General features: G+C 40.6%; 1 protein-coding gene and 1 pseudogene across 3 annotated transcripts in view; one reads left to right on the top strand and one right to left on the bottom strand.

The window, feature by feature from the left end:
• SEPTIN11 (septin 11) overlaps nt 1-25,387 on the top strand; it is an 84,612-nt gene extending 59,225 nt beyond the window's left edge. Inside the window, exons 5-10 of one of the 3 annotated variants that reach the window (XM_036227822.1) lie at nt 2,614-2,775; nt 7,086-7,182; nt 8,394-8,562; nt 13,219-13,351; nt 14,749-14,936; nt 23,273-25,387. In XM_036227822.1, coding sequence (XP_036083715.1) covers nt 2,614-2,775; nt 7,086-7,182; nt 8,394-8,562; nt 13,219-13,351; nt 14,749-14,936; nt 23,273-23,276 — 753 coding nt within the window. In that variant the 3' untranslated portion in view covers nt 23,277-25,387. Of the gene's footprint in view, nt 1-2,613; nt 2,776-7,085; nt 7,183-8,393; nt 8,563-13,218; nt 13,352-14,748; nt 14,937-18,353; nt 22,130-22,602; nt 22,918-23,272 lie in introns of those variants that run through there. The other 2 variants (XM_016156007.2, XM_016156006.2) reach the window with 2 other exon arrangements.
• LOC118608890 lies at nt 9,371-9,489 on the bottom strand (annotated as a pseudogene).
• Nucleotides 25,388-25,952: the final 565 nt, after the last annotated feature.

Genomic DNA, 25,952 nt, shown 5'->3' with positions numbered 1-25,952 from the left:
GGTCCAGCTGGTCAGATTTTTAAACTGAACTGTACCCAGGTGTTCAAAAGAAGGAAGGTCTTACTTTCAGTTTGACCCCTGATCTTTTCCGCATTGATAACTTCTCTCTTTCACAGAATTTGAAGGAAAAGAATGGTGAGTTTTGATAACATTAGCTGATCTACTGTACAATTAATTTGATTTTCCATTTTGAGATAAGTGGCAGATAATACATTCTGAAATAGAGCAGCAGCAAATGGCAACGAGAACCACCACGAAACAAAGCTATGGTATTTTCTCCTAGATTGCAAACTCCTTTCAGGTTCAATAAAAAAAAATCTTGTGATCCTCAGAGGGCTTTGTTGGATGGTATTTTTTGTCCATACAACACTGTTTAAAAGATGCTTTCTCTCCAGGGGGACATAATAATGAGAGAAGGCTGAGAAGATCGCCTGTCCCCAAGGTCTCTGTCTGAACTGGCCCACAAGGGGTCTGCAGCAGCCGAAGCTCGGCCAGGCTCCTCTTGTTTTACAGGAAAATATTCTAACAGCCTGAAAGGATTATTGCAGCTAGAGTACTGCTGGGAGAATAAATAGAAACCTTTCTTCATCTCTTCATCTCTTCTGATTCAGCTGCAGTTAGCCATCCATGGGGCGGGCGGGGGGCGGGGCGGGTCTTGGGTGGTGAGGCCTATTCTCTGTGCTGTCATGTCCTTGAAAGCGGGCTGAGGGAGGCTGGCAAGGGAGGCTGGCGAGGGAGGTGGCTCCTTCACTGAGGCCTAGTGTCCAGACCAGCCAGGCTAATATCCAACACAGGATTATGTTTAGTACAGTTGATTTAAAAAGAAAAAGAATATAAGGCAAAAAAGAAAAACAACACATAGCTTTAAAAAAAGTCATCACAAAGCAGGTTAAAACAATGGTCCCCAACATTTTGGCACTAGTGACTGGCACTTCTATAAGAATCTAATGCCTGATGATCTGAGGTGGAGCTGAGGCGGTGACGCTAGCTCTGGGGAGCAGCTGCAATTACAGATGAATCTTTGCTGGCCTGCCAGCTGCTGCTTACTTCCTGTTGTGTGGCTCCATTCCTAATAGTCTGTGGACCTATTCTGGGCTGTGGCTGGGGGTTGAGGACCCCTGGGTTAAACTGCTTTCAATGGACTGATATGTTGTAGAATTAGCGTTAGGTGGCATCTGAATGCAGTATTGTCGAAGGTTTGTTTACATAAGTAAAGTGAAGGGTTATACAAAATATATGATAATTTCAGAAAAGATTTGCAAGTATGTGCCACTGAGTTAAAAGGAGACTTTAAATTGTCTGTTCTGGTTGTCTACTCTGATCAAGTTGGCCAAGAGACTATGACACTCTGCCACTTTGTCCGTGGATATTAACCGAATACTGAATGTATGCAAGAGACAGCCAGGATGGACACCTGGGAAGTCTTTTGTTCATCAGGTCCTGAGCCTAACGTTTTCCCCCACCATCAGTGATATGTTTTCAGCCTGCCACTTGCTGGAGGAAGCCCAAGTATGATGAGATTAGGAGTCAGTCAGGAATAGGTTTTTCTGTCAGCATGTCATCTCATGCTGGTTTATCCGGGATTTTTGATCTGGCTCTTGGGATAAAAGAAGCAGCAAAGGAATGCAGACATGACCTGGAAAACCTCCCCAAAGTCTCTTCTCTGGCTAGGCCTGCCTTCTCACCGAGTCATTCCCTTTTCACCTGAGCTAAGTGGAGAGCATGACCCCAGGTATCAGATGTCAGCAGCATCTTATTGAAACCTCTGTACCTGTCGGGGAACGGACGAAAGTTCATCTTAAAAAGGAATTTTTAGAAGTGTGTCCTGTGGACCATGCTGACAGAAGCTAGGAGAAGAATGTCCCCACCTTGGGGTCTGGGGCTTGCGCTTGAGGACATCCTTGGCTCTTGTTCTGGGCTTTCTGCCATTGTTATCAAACTCTGAGTGCTCCCTCGTTTTTGTAACCAATGCTCTGAAAGTGAGCTTGCCTTTGTCACTAGGTCTCATTTTGGCGTGAAGGAGTAATGTGATAGAAGCTGACTTTCAAAAGAATTAGTCAATGTGATTTTGAAAAATTTAGACGTAGGTGAAACTGTTTCGTTTTGGTCAATACATAGGTTTTCCACTTCTAGCAATTTTCAGATTATCAGAAAAAAGAAAGGTTGTTATCCTGTGTAGAGCTGAATATTCCACTTTGTAACTAACAAAAACTTTGTTACTATGATATTAGAGCATGCCAAAATCAAGTTCTGAAGTAGCTGGGAGGGGCCTAAAAGGAGTGGTTGGTTATTCAAAGAATAGGTGTCTTTGTTATGGCTTTTTGTCAAGAAGAACATTTCCTCTTACTCTGTAGAGAAGAATGAGGTAGCACTGGAGAGGAAATTACAATTCTGCTTTCAGTGCGGCATGGGAGGAAGTAAAAGTGTTCACAGATGGGACTAAAACATTGTCCTATGTCTTCTTAATTCCGCATCTAGGTAGAAAGTCCTATTTTTAGTACCATCTTTGTTTTAACTGAAGTTTTACAATTTTTATTAGTCTTTTGCTACTTTTTATTCATGTAATTTTTTTAACGTCAGAATTGAATAAAAGTGGATTTGTTTGTTTTATAGGTCAACATCATTCCAATAATTGCAAAAGCTGACACTATCGCCAAGAACGAATTGCACAAATTCAAGAGTAAGATCATGAGCGAACTAGTCAGCAATGGAGTCCAGATATACCAGTTCCCCACAGATGAAGAAACAGTGGCAGAGATTAATGCAACAATGAGTGTAAGTCCATCCTCAAGTAAGAAAGGACCAACCAGTGATTTTCCTGAAAGCTTTTCTTAGTAGCAGTACTGGAAAGTGGCTAGAACACTGGACTGGAAATCTGACATTTTCAGTGTAGTCCAGTTCTGCCACTATTTCAAGTCATTTAACCCCCTGCGCCTCAGTTTTCCTGTCTGTCAGATGGAAGAGTTAGACAAGACAGTGTCAAATTTCCTTCCCACTCTAACAGTTATGATTTCTACAGCAAATCTTGTGGGAATGGGAATGCCAGCCCAGCACTTTTTCACACAGTGCAGCTCAAAGGAAATAGATCTCTGCTTCTGCCAGTGTTGGCAGAAATATGTCCACCCGCCTCGCTTCTTGTGATTGGACTCCTTTCCCTCCTTTTCTGTTTCCCCACCCTTTCCTAAATCATTAGGTAAACTGGCAGTTGAAGGTAAAATTTCCACAGTGCACAGAGGAACTGGTCAGGAGATAAATAAATGATTAAAGCTTCAGCAATATCAGCCTGCCTGTGACATAGGCGCTTCTGGTGCACCTCCATCCTGCCGATTGGTAGCCACATTGTCCCCACTGCTCCCTTTCGTATCTCAGAGGCATGGCTCATCTCCGAGGCCACAGTGATGACACACATCTTCTTTCATTTGGGAATGCATAACTTCTGTAAAAGTAGCATTCTTTGTAATATATTTGATGCCCAGTGATTGTTTTTAAAATTCTTAAAATTGTGAGCTCCAGTGAAATGTAATTATAAGTTATTAAATAGCTTCTTGGCCTTACCTGAATACATGCTCAAAATTGATTCAGAACTGTGCTAGTGGCAGTGAACGTCAGTTTAGATTTTTTAAATTTGTGGTAGAGTGATGCACGTTCTACTATCATTAGCAGATCCAGTCATGAAAAGTTACATCTGATCAAGTTATTGTAGAATGCTCTAGTGACACTTAAAAAATTAACAGCTTTCTCGAGATATGATTGATGTACTGTACAATTCAGTGGTTTCTCATATATTCACAAAGTTGTATAACTATTGCCACAATCCATTTTGGAACATTTTCATCACTCTAAAAGAAACCATGTACCTTTTAGCTGTCAATTCTCTAACCATCCCAGCTTTAGACAATCACTAATCTACTTTTTTGTTTCTAGATTTGCCAATTCTGGACATTTCATATAAAGGGAGTCATACTGAGGTTCACCTAGAGAATCAGATGACCTGGTCAAAGCCATCTAGTTAATAGCAGCACTGAGGTTTCAACCGAACCCACCTGGCCCCCAGTCCTGCGCTGTTTGCCATCATAATTTAGGAGATCAGTGTTACTCCACAAAACTGCTTCTTGTTTCTGCAGTTCAGCATGTGGACTTTGCTAGATAGGGTTCTCTTCATTTAGGGAAGATTTCTTCCTTAAATTAATCCCAGTATGATGAGGAATTTGGAAGCAAATGTAGCTTTCTCCCTCTCTGGGGCTGTGATTATATGAATTTAAAATTTAGAGATCTCATGACTGCAGAGATAGTCCAGCTCTGCTCCGCTCTAGTCTGGCCACACTCTGAGTCGGGTGACTCAGTCTGGCTGTCATCCTCCTGTGGCCAGGATAGTAAAGGCTCTGGAAGAAACTGGAGAGCAGATTCTTCCTGGGAAACAGACATGAGGGGGTGTGAAAGGAAGGTTGCCATAAGGAGGAGTGACGGGACTTATTCAAAAGACAGAACCAAAACTAATAGGCAAAAGAGCAGGGAGGGATTGTGGCCCAGTATGAAGTGTGACTGTCCACACCACCACAACGCAGCAAACACCTTACTGAAGGAGTGAGTTCTTATCGTAAGTGATAGGTGGACAACAGATTCTGTTTCAACTCAGAGAGGCATGCAGGGAAATTCCTATTCATGATTGAACTGGATGCTAAATGTAAGGTCTATCCTACCTCTAAAATTCTCTGGTTCTGGGTATTGAGAGCTTCATAATAACAGTAGCAGCTGACATTTTTGACATTTATGGAGCATTGACCATGCACCAGGCACTGTGTGAGGCTTTATATTTAATCTTCACAACAATCCCACGGGAGGTACTATTGTTTCTACCTCATGTATGAGGAAACTGCAGCCTGGCACCTAAGGTGACACAACTGCCTAGCGGAGGGAGGATTTGAACTCGGGCAGCTTGGCCCTAATAGCTGATATTCTTGCCTTTTATGTTAACTGCTACCTAAGCAGAGCATTTTACACCATTGTCAAAGGCTCAGGCTCATATGGCATTTATTTTTCTGCCGTGGAACTGCAATTTAGGTGTCAGTGTGGGATTCAGGAATTAACACAAATGAATATCATCTCATTTTCTCTTCATGTCCCTCCATATCCTTTTAAGTCATTTCACACGGTCATGAAACTAAATTTATGTTAAAATTCTCGGAAAGAAAATACTCATGAACCTTTGCTCTCTTTCTCACTTTATCAGATTAATAAAACTGAAGATCTTTGACATTCTCAAATCGACCTTGCTCTTTATCAAGAAATTTTCTTTTAGGATCTTCATTGCACCCATTTCCTAGTGATGAAATTCTATATGATACATGGAAAACGGACTTTGTTGGTGGATGTTTTTGTCACCCAGTTTGAGTGGAGAAAGCAGTTTTCTTGGTTGTTATACCAAAATGTTGGCTGGAAGAGCCTTGTTGCTCCTCAGCTTCAGGGAACAGACTGGGAGTTTGAGAAAGAGATGTGCTTTCTTTCCTTCCTATGGAGTATGAGACAAACTAGAAAATGTAAATATCTCAAGCAGCAAAGTACCACTTGGGGCAGCCGGGGCTGGGGTTATGTCAGGCTGTCTGTGGGAGAGGATTTACCTTTAAAACAGTCTCATCTTTCTCACTTTATCTGTGGTAGAAGATCAGGGAACCCTAAATAATAATTCTCAGAGCAGACATTTCAAATCTTCTATGTAATAGAAAAAAGATGAAATTGCTACACCTCCCCTGCAAAATGCAGCCATAGCTACCAGATAAACCAATATGCAGTCCGTTGTCTTGAATACCATCTCTGCTTGAGACAATCCTTAGGCCAATAATTTGGACTACAGTGTGTTTCTGACTGAAATTTTGTGCAATGATCAACTATCTAAAGCAGTGCTATTGAATAGAAATATAATATGAGCAACACAAGTAATTTAAAATTTAAAACATGAAATTAATTTTAAGAACTTAATTAGTTCAGTATATCCAACATATTATCATTATAATAATCAATATAAAAATTATACTGAGGTATATTCATAGTAAGTCTTTGAAATCCAATATGTATTAAGTACCAAAAAAAATAATATTTGCATCTACATTGACAAAACTGGTTCTTCTCTTTTTAGAAGATCTTTGTTCGAAGCAAAGTAAAATTCAGGTTCTTGATCCCACAAACCCCATATCAAGTTCTCAAGAGCCATATATATCTTAATGGCTCCTGTATGGGACAGCTTGCATCTGAAGCTTACTGTATAATTGTAAAGGCCCATATAGTTTCCCATCGAATGTAGCTTATATCAGATATTCAGAATTTGGTTGTGGGAGGGCTAGGATACACAAAGACCACCCCTGCAGGACTGCAGACTTCCAACTTTTACCCTCCTCATTTCTCTTGTCATTAAGAAGAAGCCTGCAGAATGGAGGAGAGGTAGGCATAGAACCCGGCTTTACTGGAGCTAGGGAAGAGAACTGTGGCAGGGCCTCAAATAATTTTGTTTCGTTCAATGTCATTTCCTTATAACATTGATGAGGAAAAAAATTCCCAGCCAGGGCCACTGTCTGTGTGGAGTTTGCATGTTCTTCCCATCACTGCGTGAGTTTTCACCGGGGACTCTGGTTTTCCCACATCCCAAAGATGTGCACGTTAGGTGAATTGGTATGTCTGCATTGTCCCAGTCTGAGTGTGGGTGTGTGTGAGTGTGCACAGCAGTGGAAGGGCATCCTTTCTGGAGTGGGGTGCCACCTCACCCTCGGAGCTGCCAGGATGGGCTCCGGCCACCCCCGAATAAGCAGGTGAGAAAATCATGATCTTACTTGTTTTTTGTTAATCTTTCTTAAATATAGATATAGCTCACATGTATTTCCATGTTTAATTTTAGAAGTGTTTTGGGTCTTTAAAAGTGTGGTGATATTTTCATAACCAAAAATATGCCACAGGAATATTCTTGTTTATATCAATTAGACTGTAGTAAAATGATTTTGTTGTGCAGTTTCACTTATAAGTTGCAGTTCCCAAGAACCTATCAACGTTGGTAAGTGAAGACTTACTGTACCCTCTGCCCTTGTGTTGCTTGGCAGGTCCATTTGCCATTTGCAGTGGTCGGCAGCACTGAAGAGGTGAAGATCGGCAACAAGATGGCCAAGGCCAGGCAGTACCCCTGGGGTGTGGTGCAGGGTATGTGTGCACCGTTGGGGAGGGATTCTTCATGTTCAGCCACTGTGGTGGCCAACCACGTTTCTTCCCTCCGTGTCATGTTCGGGGAGGTCCTCCACTGTGGGCAGGTAGGGAGCAGCAGGGTTGCATGTCTGGCAGTTGTAGAGGTGAGGCAGACGGTGACCAGGAAGGTATACAATGAGGAGAAGTGGCTGCAGAGCCCTAGTGCCAGGGAGGCAGCCTCTCAAGAATGTTGGCTTGTGTGGGAAATTCAGTGTAAATGTCTAATAGAAGAGAGTTCTTACCTAGGAGTCTGAACCAGTTTCATCAGCAGAATATAGGAAAGCTGAAAAGAGTTTCTTGCAAACAAGAAGATACATGTTTCTCTATTATCTCTTGAAAAATTGTTTCCAATTAAGTGTTATCTCAGTTAATATGTGAGTATTATATGAGTATATATGAGTATTATGAGAATATCTGACCCGTAGTTAGCACTGGGGGCATGACCAAAGTCTCTAACCTGAGAAGCTTTCCACATGCCACTTTAATGGGCAGGGACTCTATTTAGCCCTGTGTATCCAATGCTGTAGATTAAGTCAGATGGGTACAGAAATTCCTTCATTGGTTTGAGATATAGCAGTCTTCCTTTTCCTTTGTTCTGAATGAAGGAAGTCAGTCTGAGAAGGAGAAGAAACTACCTTTGAGATGCCTAGGAAAATTATAATTTTTATGAATCTTACCAATTTCTCTCTAATAGGAAAGTTTTCTTCGTAGTGTTGTTGATACAATGAAAGGTGGTATATATAAACTGCCTTGTACAGCACCACACGGCATGGAACTGTAGACGCAGGCCTGGTGTGGAGCCAGGTGTCACAGTGTTTGAATGTAGACTCTGCTGCCACCGTGAGAGCAAAGCCATACTTCGGCACCTGCAAAGCAAGGGTCACAGTGTCTGCTTGGGAGAGTTATTGTGAAGGGTGAGGACAGTATTATTAAAGCTCCTCCCACAGCACCCTGCACTGAGCAGGCATTCGGCAGTCACTGCTGGCATCAGTATTGTGCTCAGTGCTATCAGAAATCCTGTCTTCTTTAGGCAAGTAAAACAGATCTTTGAGTAAATGGCACTGAGATTTCAGGAGCGATGGTGGCAACCGCTTGGAAACATGACGTAACATTTTCAGGGACATGATAGCTGATATCTCTCCTCCTACCACCACCTCCATCTCCTGCAGTTGAGAATGAAAACCATTGCGATTTTGTGAAACTTCGGGAGATGCTGATCCGCGTGAACATGGAAGACTTGCGAGAACAGACTCACACCCGCCACTATGAATTGTATCGGCGCTGTAAGCTCGAGGAGATGGGCTTCAAGGACACTGATCCTGACAGCAAGCCTTTCAGGTGAGGCCACCTAGCAATCAGGTGTCTCCCAGACAGTGGTGAAGGTGGTGCCTTGGTGCATCACAGAAATGCCTGTTGGACTGAGACACTGGAAGGGAAGCACCTGGTGGGGACAGGTAAATAGCATATATTGCCAGGTGTTGCGATAACCACTTTATTTGTATTATCTCAACTAACTGATGTAGTTGATGTCATTATGATCACCCTCATCCTACAGATGAGGAACTTAAGGCACTGAAAGCGTAAACCTGCCCGAGGTCCTGCAAGTAGGAAATGATAGGGGTGAGTTTTGAATGCCTGCTCTTAACCATTACACTCAAAGGGGCACAGAGCCCAGTCCAGGCATTTACAAAGGTGCGGCTGCTCCTTATAAGTTTCATCATTCGTTTTTGCCAAGCACATTTGACTTCCCAAGCTCTTACCTTTTGAAGCACTCTTACCAGCTTTCAGTGATTCAGTACGATTCTAACAACAAATGAGTAGGAAGGGGGATAACTTATAGAAATTTTCTTACGGATTTTCCCACATCATTGATGGGTGGAGATGAAGAGGCAAAATGTAAAGGAGAAAATATCCAAATTAATGTAGAATTAGTGGCCTCGTTGAGGCCCAGGCTCCATCAGAGCCAGTGATGGGGCGGGGCGCCTCGCTCCATGAGCTGTAAGTGGAAGGTGGTGGGGGGGCGGGGCGGGGTGTTGCCGCCAGGCCAGGCCAGGCTCGCCACCTCCTGGTGCAGGAGAGGATTGCTTTATCCAGACCGAGCCTTTGCAGTTTCCTTCCTTCCTTCCTCCCTCCCTCCCTCCCTTAACACCTATAGCATCCGGTCTTCCTAGGTGGTCTCCCATCCAAGTACTAACCAGGCCCAGCCCTCCTTAGCTTCTGAGTTCAGATGAGATCGGGCTTGTTCAGGGCGGCATGGCCATAGACTTTGCAGTTTCTTAACATAGCTGTGAGGTGTGTCTGGGTTCATTCCTCTGCCGACTGAGTGCCACATGTCCTTGGAAAAGACCATTTTCCTCTTCAGTGGTCGGCCGTCACCACCCGAGGCAGCCTGCGTGCAATGCGGCAGTCCCATTTCCCCTGGATCTGAGCTGCATTGGGGTGGGAGGATTTTTTTTTTTCCTTAGTCTGGCTTTAAAGATAGTTTGGTATAAAGTCTGGGCTGGTCTCCTGGTTACAGCGCTACTGTGAAATGCTGTGGTCACGTGTGAGAACACTGGTGGGAACAAATGGAGACCCCAAAAAAGGCTTCTAACTGAGAAGTTAACTTCTAGCCAAGTTGGTATCATTTTGTCAAGCCCTGGGGATTGTAAAACTGGCCCTTCTCAACCAAATGAAATGTCACTTTCTGAGGCAAGGTAGAGGATGTCTTTTTGTGTGCACAAGTTTAGCTAACTGAACCTTGAAATGCGTTGACCAAAAAATATTCTCTACAAAGTCAGGCCTACTTTGTGGTTATAAAACCTGGTGAAAATAGTTTTTCTGTGGTGCAGGCTATCTTTATTTTTTCGTAGAACTTTTTTTCATTCATTGGGTGCTCTTTCTCATTTAGGTCCAGGCAGTGTTGAGGAGCACTGGGCAAGAGTCAGCAGTCTGGGTTCAAGTCTTGGCCCTGTTATTACTTAGCTCCACCACCTCTCTGGGCCTCAGTTTCTTATCTGTAAAACAAGAAACAGGGCTAGGTCAAGGGACAGTCAGACTTAGTAAAAGGACTTTTTATATAATGGGCAGGATAGTAACCCAGCAGAGTACCATGCCCTCCCTGGACCTGCCCCTGTGCCCCACTTTCTGTCTGGTGTTTGGAGTAGAAGAGGGAAGTTGATTTAAAACGTGAGTGGGGACTGGCCTTGTCCCTGCTTTTCTCCTGAGATGACGATTGTTTTTTGCCCAACGGCCCCTGTCTGAACCACTCCTTCCTCATCTCGGAATACCACCACCTTCTCCTTAACTCTACCTGTTAGATCACAGAAGGTACAGTTACCACTGTTCTCTCAAGAGCACAGTGTTTTCAGGCCCATGAGACCCATTCATTTTTAGATGCTCATAGGCCTCAGTTTGCCAGCTATGCCGTGCAGTGCAGGAGGCAGAGTTCCCATGGGAGCTAGGGCGCCTGGGTGCAGATCCCAGCTCTGCCACTTTTTCATTGTGTGAACCAAACAGATTACTAAACACCTCTGTGTCCGGATTTCTCCATCTGTAAAGTGCCTCCCTTACTGAGTTTTTGTAAGGATTAATGAATCCTCTTGTGTAAATTGCTCCATAAACACTGGTGGTGTGTTATACTCTGGCGTGCCTTCCACCATATGGTTCCAGGAGATCGTAATGAGGAGGAGAATTATGTTGTGTGAATTACCAGACAAAAGGATGAACTGAGGTAACTATGCTCATTCTTCTTCCCGTGACTTCCGTGAGCAAAACCTGCCTCTGCCGAGGGGCTGTGAGGAGAAAAGAAGATAATATCTTTAGTTTCAAACCAGCCTGAAACCTTGTGAAAATTTGTTCATTTCTTACTTAGAAAAGGGTGCTAATAACTACAATTAAAAGTTAAATTGGAAGAACTAAAAATTGCAAAAGACAGCATCACTTTCGGTACCCATGAGTGGATAACAGAGCCCGCTCCTTCTGGACTGTTTTCAGGGACTGGAGGAAACATTAGTGAGGGTTTCTGGTGTCTCATTTACAACTTAGTGGGCAGGGGTGCCTGGGGAATGTGATTCCATGAATGCCTTGGTTGTTCTGAGTTATTTCTAAATAACTTACTATAGTTTGACTCTTTGGAATAAGATTTTATGATCTCCAGGAGTGGAGTTAGGAAACCGTATTTAGAAAAGTCCAATATAACCTGCCGAGGTGATCCTGATGTGCTGCCAGTTTGGGAGGCAGAATGCATTGTGACTCTTCTAAAGGGAGGTCACACATAGCACTTTCGCTCAGCTCACTTGACTTGGGAACCCCTTTTTTTGAAGATCTAAACTAATGATCTCTGGAACACAGTTTGAGTAGTGTTTTTTGGTAATGTTCTATAAAAGGTGTCCCACTGCTTTTTAGAAAGAAGGAGAAGTATTCATTATTTTAAAATCATCAAAAACCAAATTTCCCTCAAAATTTAATAGCAAGGAAAGTCATCTTCTGCCTTGGGCAATTTCTGATTCAATTAATGGTGATGAAGAATTAATGATGCTAACAAGCAAAATCAAATTTATGGATTATTTTATCATTCTATTATTAATACATTTCTTTATCTGTGGCTATATATCTTAAATTTTCAAGTCCAAATATTGCTATTAGTATTAGCTGACAATAATATTGACCATGCTTGTTTTAGTCTCATAAAATAGTGTGAAAGCTAAATATACCTCTGGAAAATGAAAACACGTGATTGTTCATTAATAGGTAGTGTCGATACTCTCAAGGGCATAACTTAACCAACCAAAAGCATTGATTATAGAAGTAGAAACTTAACTAAGACGTTTTCTGATTGTTTAGTTCTTTGTATATCTACATGCACATGTACTCTCACCACTTGAATGTCCCTCTTCTCCTAAAAGGACAAGTGCGAATGCTGGGGTGGCTCTGTATGACACCTAGGATCATCCAGAGGTGCTATTTCATTTGGAATGACTTTGCATGAATTTAGTCCATGTGTAAAGATGGATAATCCTGCAGACTAATGTTACTGTGACAGCTCTTGTTCTAGGGAAACTGCAAAGGAGAAATAGAAATAGCACCTTACAAAATATTGGCAGGTGTTCCTCTGTTGGTATGGGTGTGGGTGTGTGTATCCTTAAGTCGTGTGTGTTGTCAAAGGCGACATTTCTCTAAATATATTTGTTCTGTCTTAGAGATGCTAAGTCATGGCATTTCATTTAAAATATCGGACTCTCATTTTTATAGACAATCAAGACTGGGATAGGGTTTAAAATAAAATTCCTCCCTGCTCTATTTACAGTTGGTAATATAACTTGAACAATAGCAATTTTCTATATCTTTAGATATACTCTTGTCTCTTTAGATGGTTCATTGAGTCTGTTTTCTAAATTGGGGACTAGAGGAAAATGAGTGGGGGAGGGTAAAAGCACTGAATGCTTTTTTCACTTTGCCCACATTTATTTCCCATAATCATATCCTTAGAAGGTAAGTGCTATTATAGCCACATCTTATACTGAGGGTATGAGTCTTAGAGGCTGTACCGTTGCCATGATCAGTCAGTAAGATGCTGTGGCCAGAATCTAAAACCTGGTCTGCCTGGCTCCAGTACCCATGCATTTCGCTCCCTACACTATACCACATCCGTCTTCTAAAATTCTAAATTATATCTTCTTCAGTGTCTATCTGGTGTGCTGATCTGAAAGGCACCGACCAGCCCAGCCAGTCTTTCCCTTGTGTGAATATGTGTGGGATAAAACGTGACCAGTAAGAGACAACCTATTAGTGCTGCATTGTGGTTATTGACTCTTCTCTGGTTCTTGATGTGCTTGTCTTTCTGATCACCGTGTAGCTAAAAGAAAATAGTGCCATTTTGTGTCGTTTAATATGGTAAGTGGCAGCCTTATCTATTTTTTTTTTTTTTGGAAGAAGATGGGTAGAAATTCTATGAACTGAAATTTCTTATTATGCAACTTCATGACACTGTCCTTGTTTGTGGCTTTTGAATAGTCTTCAGGAGACATATGAAGCAAAAAGGAATGAATTTCTGGGAGAACTTCAGAAGAAAGAAGAAGAAATGAGACAAATGTTTGTTATGAGAGTGAAGGAGAAAGAAGCTGAACTTAAAGAGGCAGAGAAAGAGGTAAGCCATCGACCTATCTGTCATCTTTCAAGAGAGAGAAATAAGATGTTTAATTAATACTTCACATTTTCTAAAACTTCATGCTGTTCTGTGTACTTTCTACGTACATTTTAGCACACATGTGACACACTAACCTGGCAAGAAAATAAGTCATCTATTCTGATCCCCATTTTGCAGAAGACAAAACTGAAATTCATGAAGTTAAGTGATTTATGCAGTCATGAACCTAGTTCATAGCAAAGTTGAAACTAGAAACTAAATCTTAGGTCTCCAGACTTAGTCCCAAGTTTTTTGTAGCTCAGTATTTCTTCAATTTACAAGTCCATAAATGTGAGATTTGGGATCCTGGAACTATTATTATTATTTTAGTCTGTCAATGAGCTAAACGGTGGAGGGCCCTTCAGCACTATCCGATGGGTGATGGTCTCCGTACACTGTCGTGTCTGTGCTCATGTTTACCCCTTTGTGGGCATCCACTCTCTACTCCAGCATCCCTCTGACACCATCTCGTTCCCATGCCTAGGTCAAATTAACTACTTCTTAGAAGTTCACATGGATTTCTGCTATAAATCCCATTGAGAGAGAGAGTGTAATATACTTGCCTCTGATGGTAAACAGTGAGAATCTCAAGTGAACAATACATTTCCAAATGAAATTGTCTAAATTTCTAAATTGTCTAAATTCCTTACCGTCCCCTTTTAATTTATCTTTATAGAGACTACCGAAATTAGAGGTTATTTAAATAGCTAAGCACTCAACACAGTTTTGCTGCAGAGAAAGGAAAGTTGAACTTTATTTGCTGTTGATTTCGAGTACCAAGTGAATGCTGGGTAAAAAACCTAGAATTACCTAGTAAGAATATCTTCCTTCCTCCCTCCCTTCCAGTTTTTGTTCCTACATTGTGATGATGTTCCAAATTCAATTTGTCAAGGGCCAGAAATGTCTCAACATATTATTTGAATAGTTTGTGTGTGTGTGTGTGTGTGTGTGTGTGTGTACCTGTAGTCAGTTTGTATCCCTCTAAGTCATGTATATTACACATTTTATAAAGAACTATTCTTACTACTAAGGTGAATTTCTTATTAGGAGCATGAATAATTTTTATTTTCTTCTTTATGCTTTCTATAATGAATATATATTTTTTATTAACAGAAAAAATATGCAAGGATCCCCTGTAATTCCAAGGGGTCCAGGTCTCAAAGGCATAGAGGGCTCCCAGGGGCGTTCTTGCCATCTCAGCTTGGCTTCTCCAGGACCACCTGCCACGGCTTCACTTCTGTATTGAAAGCACATGCAGCATCATGGCACAGGCTTTCTTCCGAACAGATCCAGGCAACCCTATACCAGCAGACTTTCCATTCCCTTCACCAGGCTTGTCCTCTTCTTTTTCTCTCCAGCTCCATGAGAAGTTTGACCTCCTAAAGCGGACGCACCAAGAAGAAAAGAAGAAAGTGGAAGATAAGAAGAAGGAGTTGGAGGAGGAGGTGAGCAATTTCCAGAAGAAGAAAGCAGCAGCGCAGCTCCTGCAGTCCCAGGCCCAGCAGTCTGGGGCCCAGCAAACCAAGAAAGACAAGGACAAGAAAAAGTAAGCGGGTGTCACCCCCATGCCGTGGGGCCCTCTAACAGTTTATTCCTCTTGCATGTACGTCTCTACTTTTCCCATTTACAGACTGGAAACTGGTCTGTTACCAGAAAGATAAAAAAGCGAGTATTTCCTCTACAGTGCAGGGAAGAGGGTAAAGGTTTTTAAAGTATTTTTAAAGGGTACACTAACACTAATTTATAAAACTTGACCACATGATCAAGCAATCGGGGCTGGAGGAACCTGTCATCTCCAGTTAGCGTCTCCTGCACCAGTAGTAGGACTTTTGAGAAGAACGTTTATTTCTCTTCACTACTCTTTGGAGACAATCCTCGTGACTCCTGATAAAAAGCATCCTAAGTTATGATTGTTAAAATTATTTTTCTATTCTGTGTTGTAAGGCTTAATAAGCCAGTCATTATTCCCAAAGTGAAAGATTTGGAAGAACTGCTAGTGGCCACTAGTTTTCCTCTAAATTCAACAAGATGATGAATTGTTTTATTGTGAAAATGGGAGCATAATCCCATCCACTTAAGACATCCCTACCAACTCTTAAGACAACCTATACCCACACACAAAAGGAAACGTTTTTAAATATGGCCATGATTTAATGTGCCAGAGGCTCAGATTCTGCTCTTGTATTGGTCACTTCCGATGATACTCAGTGGCAGCCGCCCAAATCCAGGGAGAGATTTGGGCATCCCTGATAGTCTTCTGTGATTTGAAGCTCTGCATCAAATCACCTTAGCGACTAGAGAGTGCAGTTGTATGACAGTTACTCTTGGTTTGAGAGGAAGCACAGTGGTCAGTAAGATACCTTTGAAGAAAACCTTTGTGGCGGCTGATGGCGAACCCATGGCTGCTGCACTTCGCTGTCTAACGCATGGTGCTCTTAGGGCGGCAACAGGTGACTCAGAACATGTTTCAGGATCCTTGCTCTTCATCTTGAAAATTCTACATTCTTAAAAAAAATGTAGCCGACAGGGTCAAGTCTGCACAGTCATCGAGACCCATCGTAAGGCAGTGAGCACGACCGTGGTGCTCGCTTACTCTGGCTGAACATGCAGACTCGCCCCCGAGGAATCCTAGTACGTCACCTATGGTAGAAATCAAAATGCACCGCTACAGCGACACATGGATAGAGTTTTAAGTTATACTTTACAAACTTTACAAGCTCTGAGACAGCAGAAAATGTGTCAGAAAATGAGAGCAAAGGAGCAGGCACATTTTCTAGGCAATAGAAAGTAGTTGATGTAGGTGAGATGTGATTTTAATGGGGTTGTACAGACCCACATGATCAAAGGACTATAGGGGCTGAAACTTTAGTTTTCTGGATTGTTTCCGAGAGTAACAATTGCCTAGATTGTAATCCAGTTCAAGAAAGAACTTTGTAGCAACACACATTGGGAAAGCATCCATCGCTAATGGTGACATTTCCCATGCGGAGGTTCAGAGATTACTGTGACTCTTCCAGTGAAGACAAAATGGAAGCCATTTGGCATCATACCCTTGTTGATCCAAACTAAGCCAAGATAAAAGAGTGTGTGTGTGTGTGTGTGTGTGTGTGTGTGTGTGTGTGTGTACATCTATAGGCATGAATGAAACAGAAAAAGCCACTGACTTACAGCTTAGGAGACCCAAAGTCACATTTTTCTTACCCTGAAGCACTGAAGTACATAAAGGTACATATCTTAGAACTAAAAATGTTTTTAAAAGACCAGCAATGTTCCAAGGATATTTCATGTATACTGGTTGTGCCTTTAAGCAATAAAAATTCCAAGAGCTGATCAGTATTGTGCCTCCACATTAAAAAGTCTCTCTAGTAACAGACTTCTAGTAATAGTGTAGGGAGGTTTTTCCTTGCCCTTTTGAACATTTTAGGTTATTTTCTTTCTAACCTTGGGCCTTAGAAATGTATAATGCTTTTCAGATTATGTAAAGTATGTGTGAGTTCTATTTTAGCTTTATTTATACCTTCTCATTTATTATTAATGGAATTAGACTTAATTTGGTGAACAAAGTCACCAGGTTTTGTGCCTGACAATGGCACATATTTTTGGTAATTTCTTCTAGGTTCTTGCCCTTTTCACACTTTCCCATTTGAACAGTGAAAACAACTGTCAGTGGAGAGTTTTGGTTAGAGAGGACCACAGAAAGACAGTAACCAGGGTAACCAGAGCAGCACTTTGAAAATAAACGGAAGACTCTTTCCTCATCATGGAGGAGATGCTGGAGTCACCACACATGCCACTTAGGAGCTGGCTTATTCTAAAGAAAAAGATGTAAAGAGAGATGCTTGTTTTTTCACCAAGTATGTTTCCATCTCAGAGCTTAACTTAGTTTTTCTAATAGCTTTAAATTCTGGGTTTTTTTTCTAATTTAATAACATGCTCCCTTTTTAACATAGGTAAGGTTTTATACTTCTCCTTGACCTCTAGTGGTATGAGAACATAAAACATTTCCTAAGATTACAAAGTAGAACTAACCCTGACACTACCATTAGCTGGACCCTACCTCCTGCCATCTCTGGCCACCAAGTCACTTTCCTTATTCGCAGCTACGTCCCAGTGGTGGGACTGCCCAAGGGTAAGTTGTTCAGTAGACAGTATTCATCTTTTCTGAAAACTTTGCACAATTGCCAGAAGGCATTCGCTGGTTAAGATGCATCCATCCCAAAAGAAAGTTTTAAAATCCATCATTTAACAACTGTACCTGGCTTCTGATAACTATAGTTTACATAACCATCCACTCATCTTTTAAAAAATAATAATAATAATTTGATTCTTGCTAAGAAATGAAGTTTCATGTTTTGGACTTAACTACGCAGTTAGACATGTGGATTGCAGATTGGGCACTCCCTTGGACCTACAAGAGGGGGAAGGCTCTGGCATTACTGTAGCTATAACTATGTAATGATTGTCCTTTTTTTTTCCTTCCCAAGTAGATTAATAGTATGTCCTCCATCCTCTGTATTCCAATCCCCAAGTTAATGGTTCAGAGTCATTTATAGTATATTTATTCTCTGACTCCAGCAGCTCAAAAATGGAAGATGTAGTTCCTATTCAGTACTGGTGTGATGCCCAAATCTAACAGATAATGGTTTTATGTTACTGGAGAAAATAAAAATCAAACAGTAAATCCTTCTACTAGAGCATGTAGTGCTTTCAAGACGTTACTTGTGAATTCTAAATTACATGCAAACGAAACTAACCATGTGTTCTTTAATTCAATATTAAAATGTTGCTTTCGCTTGTCATGTAGAATAGCTCACTCAAAGTTTTGGTTTTAATTTCTGTCAATTCCATAATCATTGCATGAGCATTCACTGTCACCGAATGCTGGTGCTGGCGCTCCTAATTTTCCTTTCTCTTTTTATTTATTATTATTTCTAACTTTTTTGTTTTGTTTTTTAACTTGCAGTGCAAGCTTCACATAAAGCCTGGCAAGCCAAGGATGGTCCCGCATTCACCTGCTTTTGCAGTAATATTGTATCTCTGCCATCTGTGTCCTTTTTTTTATTTTTATTTTGTTTTGTTTTGTTTTTTTACCCTTCCCCAGACACCAATAACTATTATTAACTCATTTTGCTGAATGTTGTTGGGTAGTAGAAAATGACAGAACAAGGGAATAACAGCAAAAGTTATGTGCAGCTAGACTTTGTTTCTGAAAAGTAAATGATTTGCCTTTTATGCCTGTTCACAGTGGCAGCAGGAAGCATGCCTGTTACTTGTATGTTGCTTTGGACTGAGGGAAGGAGGGTAAATTGCTATGTGTAAGTCTGACAGGAAAACTCACCGTAGCAGCTGAACTATGAACCTGAATAACCATGACAACAGCTTTTCTTAATTATTCATATCCATGATGGCAAAAGCCCTAAACTTACTCTGTCTCTTCTCCCCACCTGCTGCAAACCCAAGGTAGCTTTGTTCGTAGGCAGAAGAGTAAGTAAGCTTTATATGACTTTTACACTTGCATGGACTTATTATTATAATATTATTTGGCTTGGTTTGTGGGTCTCTTCAGACTGACCGTCTTATCTCATGGCTTTAAAAATGTGTCTGAATCCTCCCTCTCAAGTTCGGGCCAAGTTATACTGTAATAGACTATGATTATGTTCACTTTTATCAGTGCAACCCTGATCCTCTCACAGAGAGCAGTCTTGAAGGTTGGATAGTATAACATTGCTTAGTAGAAGAGTCTACCAGGGATGATGGGCTTTCCACAGCCTACTTACTATCTGTAATTAGCAGTCTTATAAACACACCTAAATTTGCTCTCACTGGGCTGAGAAGGAGAACCGAGTGACTGAGGCCAGGATATCGTTATTTCTAATAACATTTTTCAATAATCATCAGGAGAGAATTTTCAGAAACCCTTCCAATAGAAATTTGCTGTAAGTTGTGCAGCACAAATTTGTCAATTTCAGGTAGAAATTATACAAACCTATGATTCCAAGAAAATAGAAATTCGACTTTACATCTAACCTCCTTGCACGGAGTCCTTTCGATGTTTGCCAATAAAGGGAAGAAGAAATTGAGCAGCTGGTTTTTCAAATCCATGTGTCTTGAAGGAATTTCCTCACCTTTCCTGTCACTATGCCCAAGACCTATAGCCCCATCAATGAAGATTAGAAGTAACCCATATGCCAGGACATGGACTATACCCCAAATTTGTATGGAAAAGAGCATATTTAATCTCTTCTCTGTGTTCCTTTGTGCAGCTTATCCTTTCCTTTTCTTGATTTTTTCACCTTCTATCAAGATCCTCCCAGCTTTCTAACTCTGTGATCTGTTTCTTCCTTGAAAGAATAACATTTCTCATGAACCCGATATTTCACTTCTGCTTTCCTTCAAGCCTTCAGTTATACATTAAGGAAGTAGGACAGAATACACTGTACCTCCCCTGACACACACACACAACCTCTTAAAAATATTAAGTCTCTAGTTGATTCCAGTAAAAACTTCTTTTTCCCTTCTCTTCATCCTCAACCAGACTCTTAGGGGAAAGAAGCAATGGTCTTCCATGAACTGATTTAGGCTTAATTAGGCAAAGTAAGAAATCATTTTCACGGAAGCCCAAACTAAGCTGGGCTAGAAACTGCACACCAAGAACACCAATAGTGTTATAAAGACAGGTTTAGACTGGACCAAAGCTTTTGTTTTTGCTTCTGTTTTTTAATGATTCTAGTGTGATGCTAGCTGTGGAGCAGCCAAATATGAGATGGCATGCTGATTCTAACCATGGGCTGAATTTGCTCATATACGTTGTGCACCAGACAAAAGCTTGAATACTTGTGTTGTATGCTTGTCCCAACCACTGCTTGTGTGAGCATTTTTGTGCCTTGAAAGAGAAAATACACTTTTAAATTCTAAAAATGCATCACTTTAAAATTACCATTTTTAATTATCATACTAAAGCTTAGCCATGAAAGGCATCCAGCTGACTTTTTGATTCCACGATTATTATTTGATTTTTTTTTTCCATTAAAATTTTCACAGTAAAATAAATCATATGGCGAGTCAGGGAATAAAACTTCAAAAAAAAAAAAAAATAGAGAATATAGAAGCTTTTTTAAAAAAGTGTTGCTTCTGAACTTTTTTCTATCCCTGCTCCAGGCCCTGTTTAGTTTGTTATTGCTGCCCTTCTCTTCTTTCTGTATCTGTGCCTTTTTTCACAGTAGTCCTTGGCTCTGCACGGAATAAATGATACCCTCAAATCTAATTGGATGTGCTTTCGCCTTTGCATGTAAGTACGCTAGTAAGAAACCTTTGAGATCTTTGACTTTTTAAAATTAGAGAAATGGGATAGATGGACTTCGTTTTCTTTTTTGGGGGGTGGGAGGGTAGGGTGGTAATGGTTTGAGTAGCTTTGGTGTAAAAAAAATTAAATATATTTAAAATGGCCACATTTAGATCTTTTTCACAAAAAAACCATAAATTCAGTTTTCTCTTGATATCAGTATGGAAGTCAGAAATTACTAATCGTAGTCTGTGTTCTACACAGCATTGTGAGTGTCATTGGATGTTACAGGGGCCTGTGGTTCTAATTCCATAAATAAAGCTAGAATGAGAAACCACTGCCTTCCACCTGGAGAAGATCAAGAGGAAAAAATTTTTTATGCTAGGTTGCTTCTAGGACTACTTAATTTTTTGGTCTCGCCCTTATGCTAATTGCCGGCTTTTTTTTTTTTTTTTTTTGGCTAGACAGCTCTAGCTGGTCTCTTTATATCTTTTGTTCAACCATAATGACCATCTTTTTGCTCCTTTCAGACTTTAGATACCCATAACCCTTGTGCATGTAATAAGACATGATGGGAAAACATTCATGAGAATTTATTGGCCGTTCAGAGACTGTTTTCCAGCTTACGCTCTTTATTAATTGGTCAAAGTTTGGTCCAGAAAAGGCATCTTAACCAGGGGAACATTTATCATAAAACTGGACACAGGTTACTTATTATCTTCTTTCTCTGCTTTGTAATCTCACCAGCAATAACACTTATTCTTCATATCTCGTGCACCTCAAATAGACTTGGTTTCCTCACTTTCTTGACATATCCCTAAGTGTTTCACATACAAACTGTTGAATCAGGTTTTTCAGCTGTTACCAACCCACATCATACTGTCTCTGTGTGGTCCTACCAAAACTGTCCATTCAGATCTCTTTGCTTTGTCATTTGCAAGTGTCTAATATTGTCAAGTCTCAACTTCCAGAAGTTTAGGTTTCATTGATGCATATGTGATGACTGACTCTTTAGTGGAAATGATAACCTACAAAGTCTAGATTGTATGTAGGTATGAAGGGAATTTTTTAAATAAATTGAAAATTAAGCTGTGAACAGCACTAGAACTTTGTCTATTTCTTAATTTTAAAATATGCTCATATGCCTTAAACTGTAGTTGTAGACCATTGTCATTTTGCTGTTTGAAAATAACTGATGTGTTTCTAAAACTTGTGTAATCTTTCAGTGTTAATGCAGAATTGTCATATTTGTAAGCTGCATGTTAGACTTTTTTAAAAAACTAAAATAATTGTATTAATGTGAAGCCTATCATTTTTTTCAAGTATGAAAGTATTCACTTAGCAAACATGCTCAGTAATTTTGTGTCTGTTAAGGTAGGAGAGTGGTGGACAGGTAATCTATGCATATATCACTAGTGCCAAGACATAAAGTGGGGGAAAATATATTTTTACCCAAACATTGTGTGCCCTTTTGTGAGTTCTTTTTAATCACTGTTTGATATACATATGTACCCATGCTGATTATATTGGATAAAAGAAGTAGGTAAGAAAGAGCCTCGTGCTTTCTAGCCTTGTCTGGTGGACATCACATGCTACCATCTGGGCAGCACCAATTTCTCCAAGACACTTAACCATGTGGTGTCCTGTACTTTACATGCTGTGTCTGCCACCTTTCTCCCCCATTTCCATACCCTTCTGTCCTGATTAGTGTTCTCCGGCACCCCATTGCCTCTAGGTCCAGCTGAGGCATCCTCCTCTTCCCCAGCCTCTGCTGCCACTGCTGCTGCTGCTCAAGGCCGTGCTCAAGGAAATTGTCCCTTTAACTGACACACTGCTGTTCTTTCACAGTTCATTGTAAAGAAACTCCTTTTTTTTTAAAGCCTTTATGAATCAAATTTGAATCTGAACTTTTCTTTTTTCTCTTCTGTAGCTTCTTCTTTATGTAACCATCCTGTTGACAAGCCCTACTCTCTCCTAATGGACATAAAGCATTAGAAGAGCAGGAGCTGTCTGTTCACACGTGTTGGGGAAGAGTTACCTCATTACCACCATCGCCTCCTTTTCTTTTAAAGTCTGGGTCAAATATTGCTCTGCTGTTTGTACTTGTCAATGTCTGTTTACAAACCACTACCTATAGTGGTTACTAAAGTGACTTTTCACTACCAAAAGCAGTAATACTTAGCACTACTTAAAAGGAAATTGAGTGAAACAGAACTTGAACCGAGACCCTAGGTAGCCTTCAATTGGGATCCTCTAGCTTAGCTGTCATATTCTTGAAGATGCTAATCCAAGAAGTTACGGACTGAAGACAGCATGCTCCCTGGTCTAAGGTGGCCCCCACCTCCAGAACCCACAGACTTGATCTCATGTTAACTCCAGACCTCTCTGTCCCATGAACGACATTGTGAACAGTCCCCTCAGGATCCTCAGCCATCATCAGGTCTTAAGATGTGGGCAACATTTTCCTTCCTTTTTGTTAGTTTTATGGGTTGCTTTGAAGTTTGAGAACCTTAATTTGGTATTGCATGAACAGAGATGGCTGCATTTTTTTTTTTTTTTAATTTGGAGTGTTCTGTTGATACAATGTTTTTATTTTTCAGCTGACCATCTGCCTCTTGAGAGAGAGAAGTGGGCATCCCTTCCTTTAAATTCAGGAACCACTGTTGTTTTGACTTTTTCTGTTACGTGCATCCCTTATATAAATTGTTTTGGGTTTGGAATTGTTTTGGGGAAAAAATTTTTCCAGTTAGCCAGTTGCTATATGTATTGGTTATTCAAACTTAGTTTTGGCATCAAAATTAGGCTAGTTTTAAGCTCAAGGGGAAATTTAAGTTAAGTTTCAGTCACAGAATTGTGTTTACAGTGCTCTCCTCATCTCACACACACAAAAAAATCCCTTTGCTGTCACTAGGGTTTGACCTACAAGTCTTAATCCTATTTAATGTGTGCCAGTTTTGGGTAGATGACTTTTCTGCCTCTGGGACTCAATTTATATTTAAAGGTATCTTAAAATACTTTTCTGCATCTTTATTTATTGTGGAGCTCTGCTTTACCTTGTGTCCTGAGTTGTGTTTTGGACCATGGGAAATGAACCCCAAGCAAGTACATATCTTGTCCCAGACAAGTGTCATTAGCAGTGTCTGATCCACATTGTCTTCTCAGTTACCCAGGTAGATTTCTCCACTATGTCTGCAAAAAAAAATCACTTCATATACACTCAGTACACACACACACACACACACACACACACTCTGCCAGTTGAATCTGATTTCTCATGCTGACCCCATTGTGACGGGCTAGATTACTTTATTAGCAGTCACCTCTCAGGGGCAGTTTTCATAGTCAACGTACAATTTTCAAATTATATTTTAGAGCATGAACATACATTTTAAGTTACCCTTTAATTTCATTGCTTGTCTAGTCTTTGCTTATTTCCATCTTTTTTCAGCCCCATTGTAGGTGGGTCACAAAAATACTTTTGGTGGCGTGAGTTGCATTGGGTGAAGATCCTCAGGAGTGTCCCCCCTGTTTAAGAATAGTGACATAGGTTCCTGCTGAAAGGTGAAATGGTGAAGCAGCAGTCCAGCCTCTTGAATCATTTGATTCTTGGGAAAATGTTATTTACAGCAGCAGTCTCCAACCCTTTTGGCACGAGGGACAGGTGCTCCTATGAGAATCTAATGTCTGATGATCTGAGGTGGTGATGCTAGTGCTGGGGAACAGCTGCAAATGCAGATGAGGCTTTGCTTGATTGCCCGCTGCTCAGTTCCTGCTCTGTGGCCCGGTTCCTAACAGGCCATGGACTGGTCCTGGTCCTTGGCCTGGGGTTGGGGACCCCTGATTTAGATAGAGCACTTGCATGAGCATACTGGCAAGCAGCTTTCTTTACTTAGACACTATGACTTTTAAAATGCAATAGATTCATCTGAACCATTACATGATCAAAATATGAGTCAAGAGCTATCACCTCCAGTATAATCTATAAGGATAGAAATCTGCTAGTAATGTGACCAGTAGTTTGGTTAGTGGATAAGTGGTTACGGACTCAACTGATGCCAGAGCATGACAAACTATTTCAATTAATCTGTTGTGTGTGAGACCACTGTAATCACTAAGTACAAAAATTGGATTTATTTTTAAACTCATTTTTAATATTTGAATATCAACTTTACCCTATCATTCGTTTTAAAAACAAATTCTGCATCAGATTGTAGACATTTTTGAGCAATATTTAAAAATCAAATTAGGCAGGATTATTTTAAGTAGATAAATGTGTAGTCTGTTGTTACTAATCCCCTTTTCCCCCTTTTTAGTCCCCAGGTTAAAAGAAGTGTAATAGTAATCATCTTAATGGGAGGGATTCGGGAGAACAGACTATTTTAAGTAGGTTGACGTCTGTTCAGTCATCTAGGGAAAGCTGATCACGGACGCCACTGGTCAAATGCACTGCCATCTCTCCTCTGATAGGGTATTTTACTTCAAGTGGTTTCTTTTCTCAGGTGTTGAATTGGTAGTTTCTCAAGTTCTCCAGGCTGACCAACTTAGATGAAATCATCTGGGGCTAATTATCAATAATAAAAGTTTGCTTATCCCAAGGTAGACTGTGGAGAAGAAAAGGAGAATTGAGCCATTCGAACCTATTTTCATGGATAACAGGCAACAGTTTTTTATTTTCCATTCAATCTTTGGAAATATATATATTACCTGATTTCAAATACAGACTCTGCTTTATTGCTACAAGTGTGGGCTAGATGGTCTACTTGAGACTAGCATAGCATTTGTATAAAGGATCTGATCTGAATCCCTACACACTGAGCTGGGGCAGATAAAATCAGATCATCATCTCAACTTGCTTGGCCCACCTTTTTCCCCCATCAACTACCTACCTATCAAATGAAACCTTGTTTTAGTTAAGTTTTTTGCCTATCATTGCCCTGGTTTTGGGGTAAACAGTTCTGGATATCTAAAAAAAGTACATAATTTTCACTGTATGCAAATGATGTTGTGATGTTGGTATCCAAAGCCTTTTGCTTTGTAGATTACTGTCCTTTCTACCCTAGAGACTGATGGTGATGGTGATGTGGCTCACTTTGAACATCTTTGTACTTGAATTTACAAGAGAGCAGGGCATTTAGTCCTTCTGATACCACCTTGCTTTCAGATCAACCTCTAGCAGGCAGTTGGGACCCCCAGGGTTGATGAAGGGATTGAATGTATTAGTTTGAAGGCTAGATTTGAATCTAGGTATCCACTTACCTCCCTTTCCAACCTTCCTATTCT

This window comes from Rousettus aegyptiacus, unplaced genomic scaffold (genome assembly GCF_014176215.1).
Source record: "Rousettus aegyptiacus isolate mRouAeg1 unplaced genomic scaffold, mRouAeg1.p scaffold_m13_p_10, whole genome shotgun sequence".
NCBI classification, from domain to species: Eukaryota; Metazoa; Chordata; class Mammalia; order Chiroptera; family Pteropodidae; genus Rousettus; species Rousettus aegyptiacus.
This window is presented reverse-complemented; position numbering and strand designations above follow the sequence as displayed.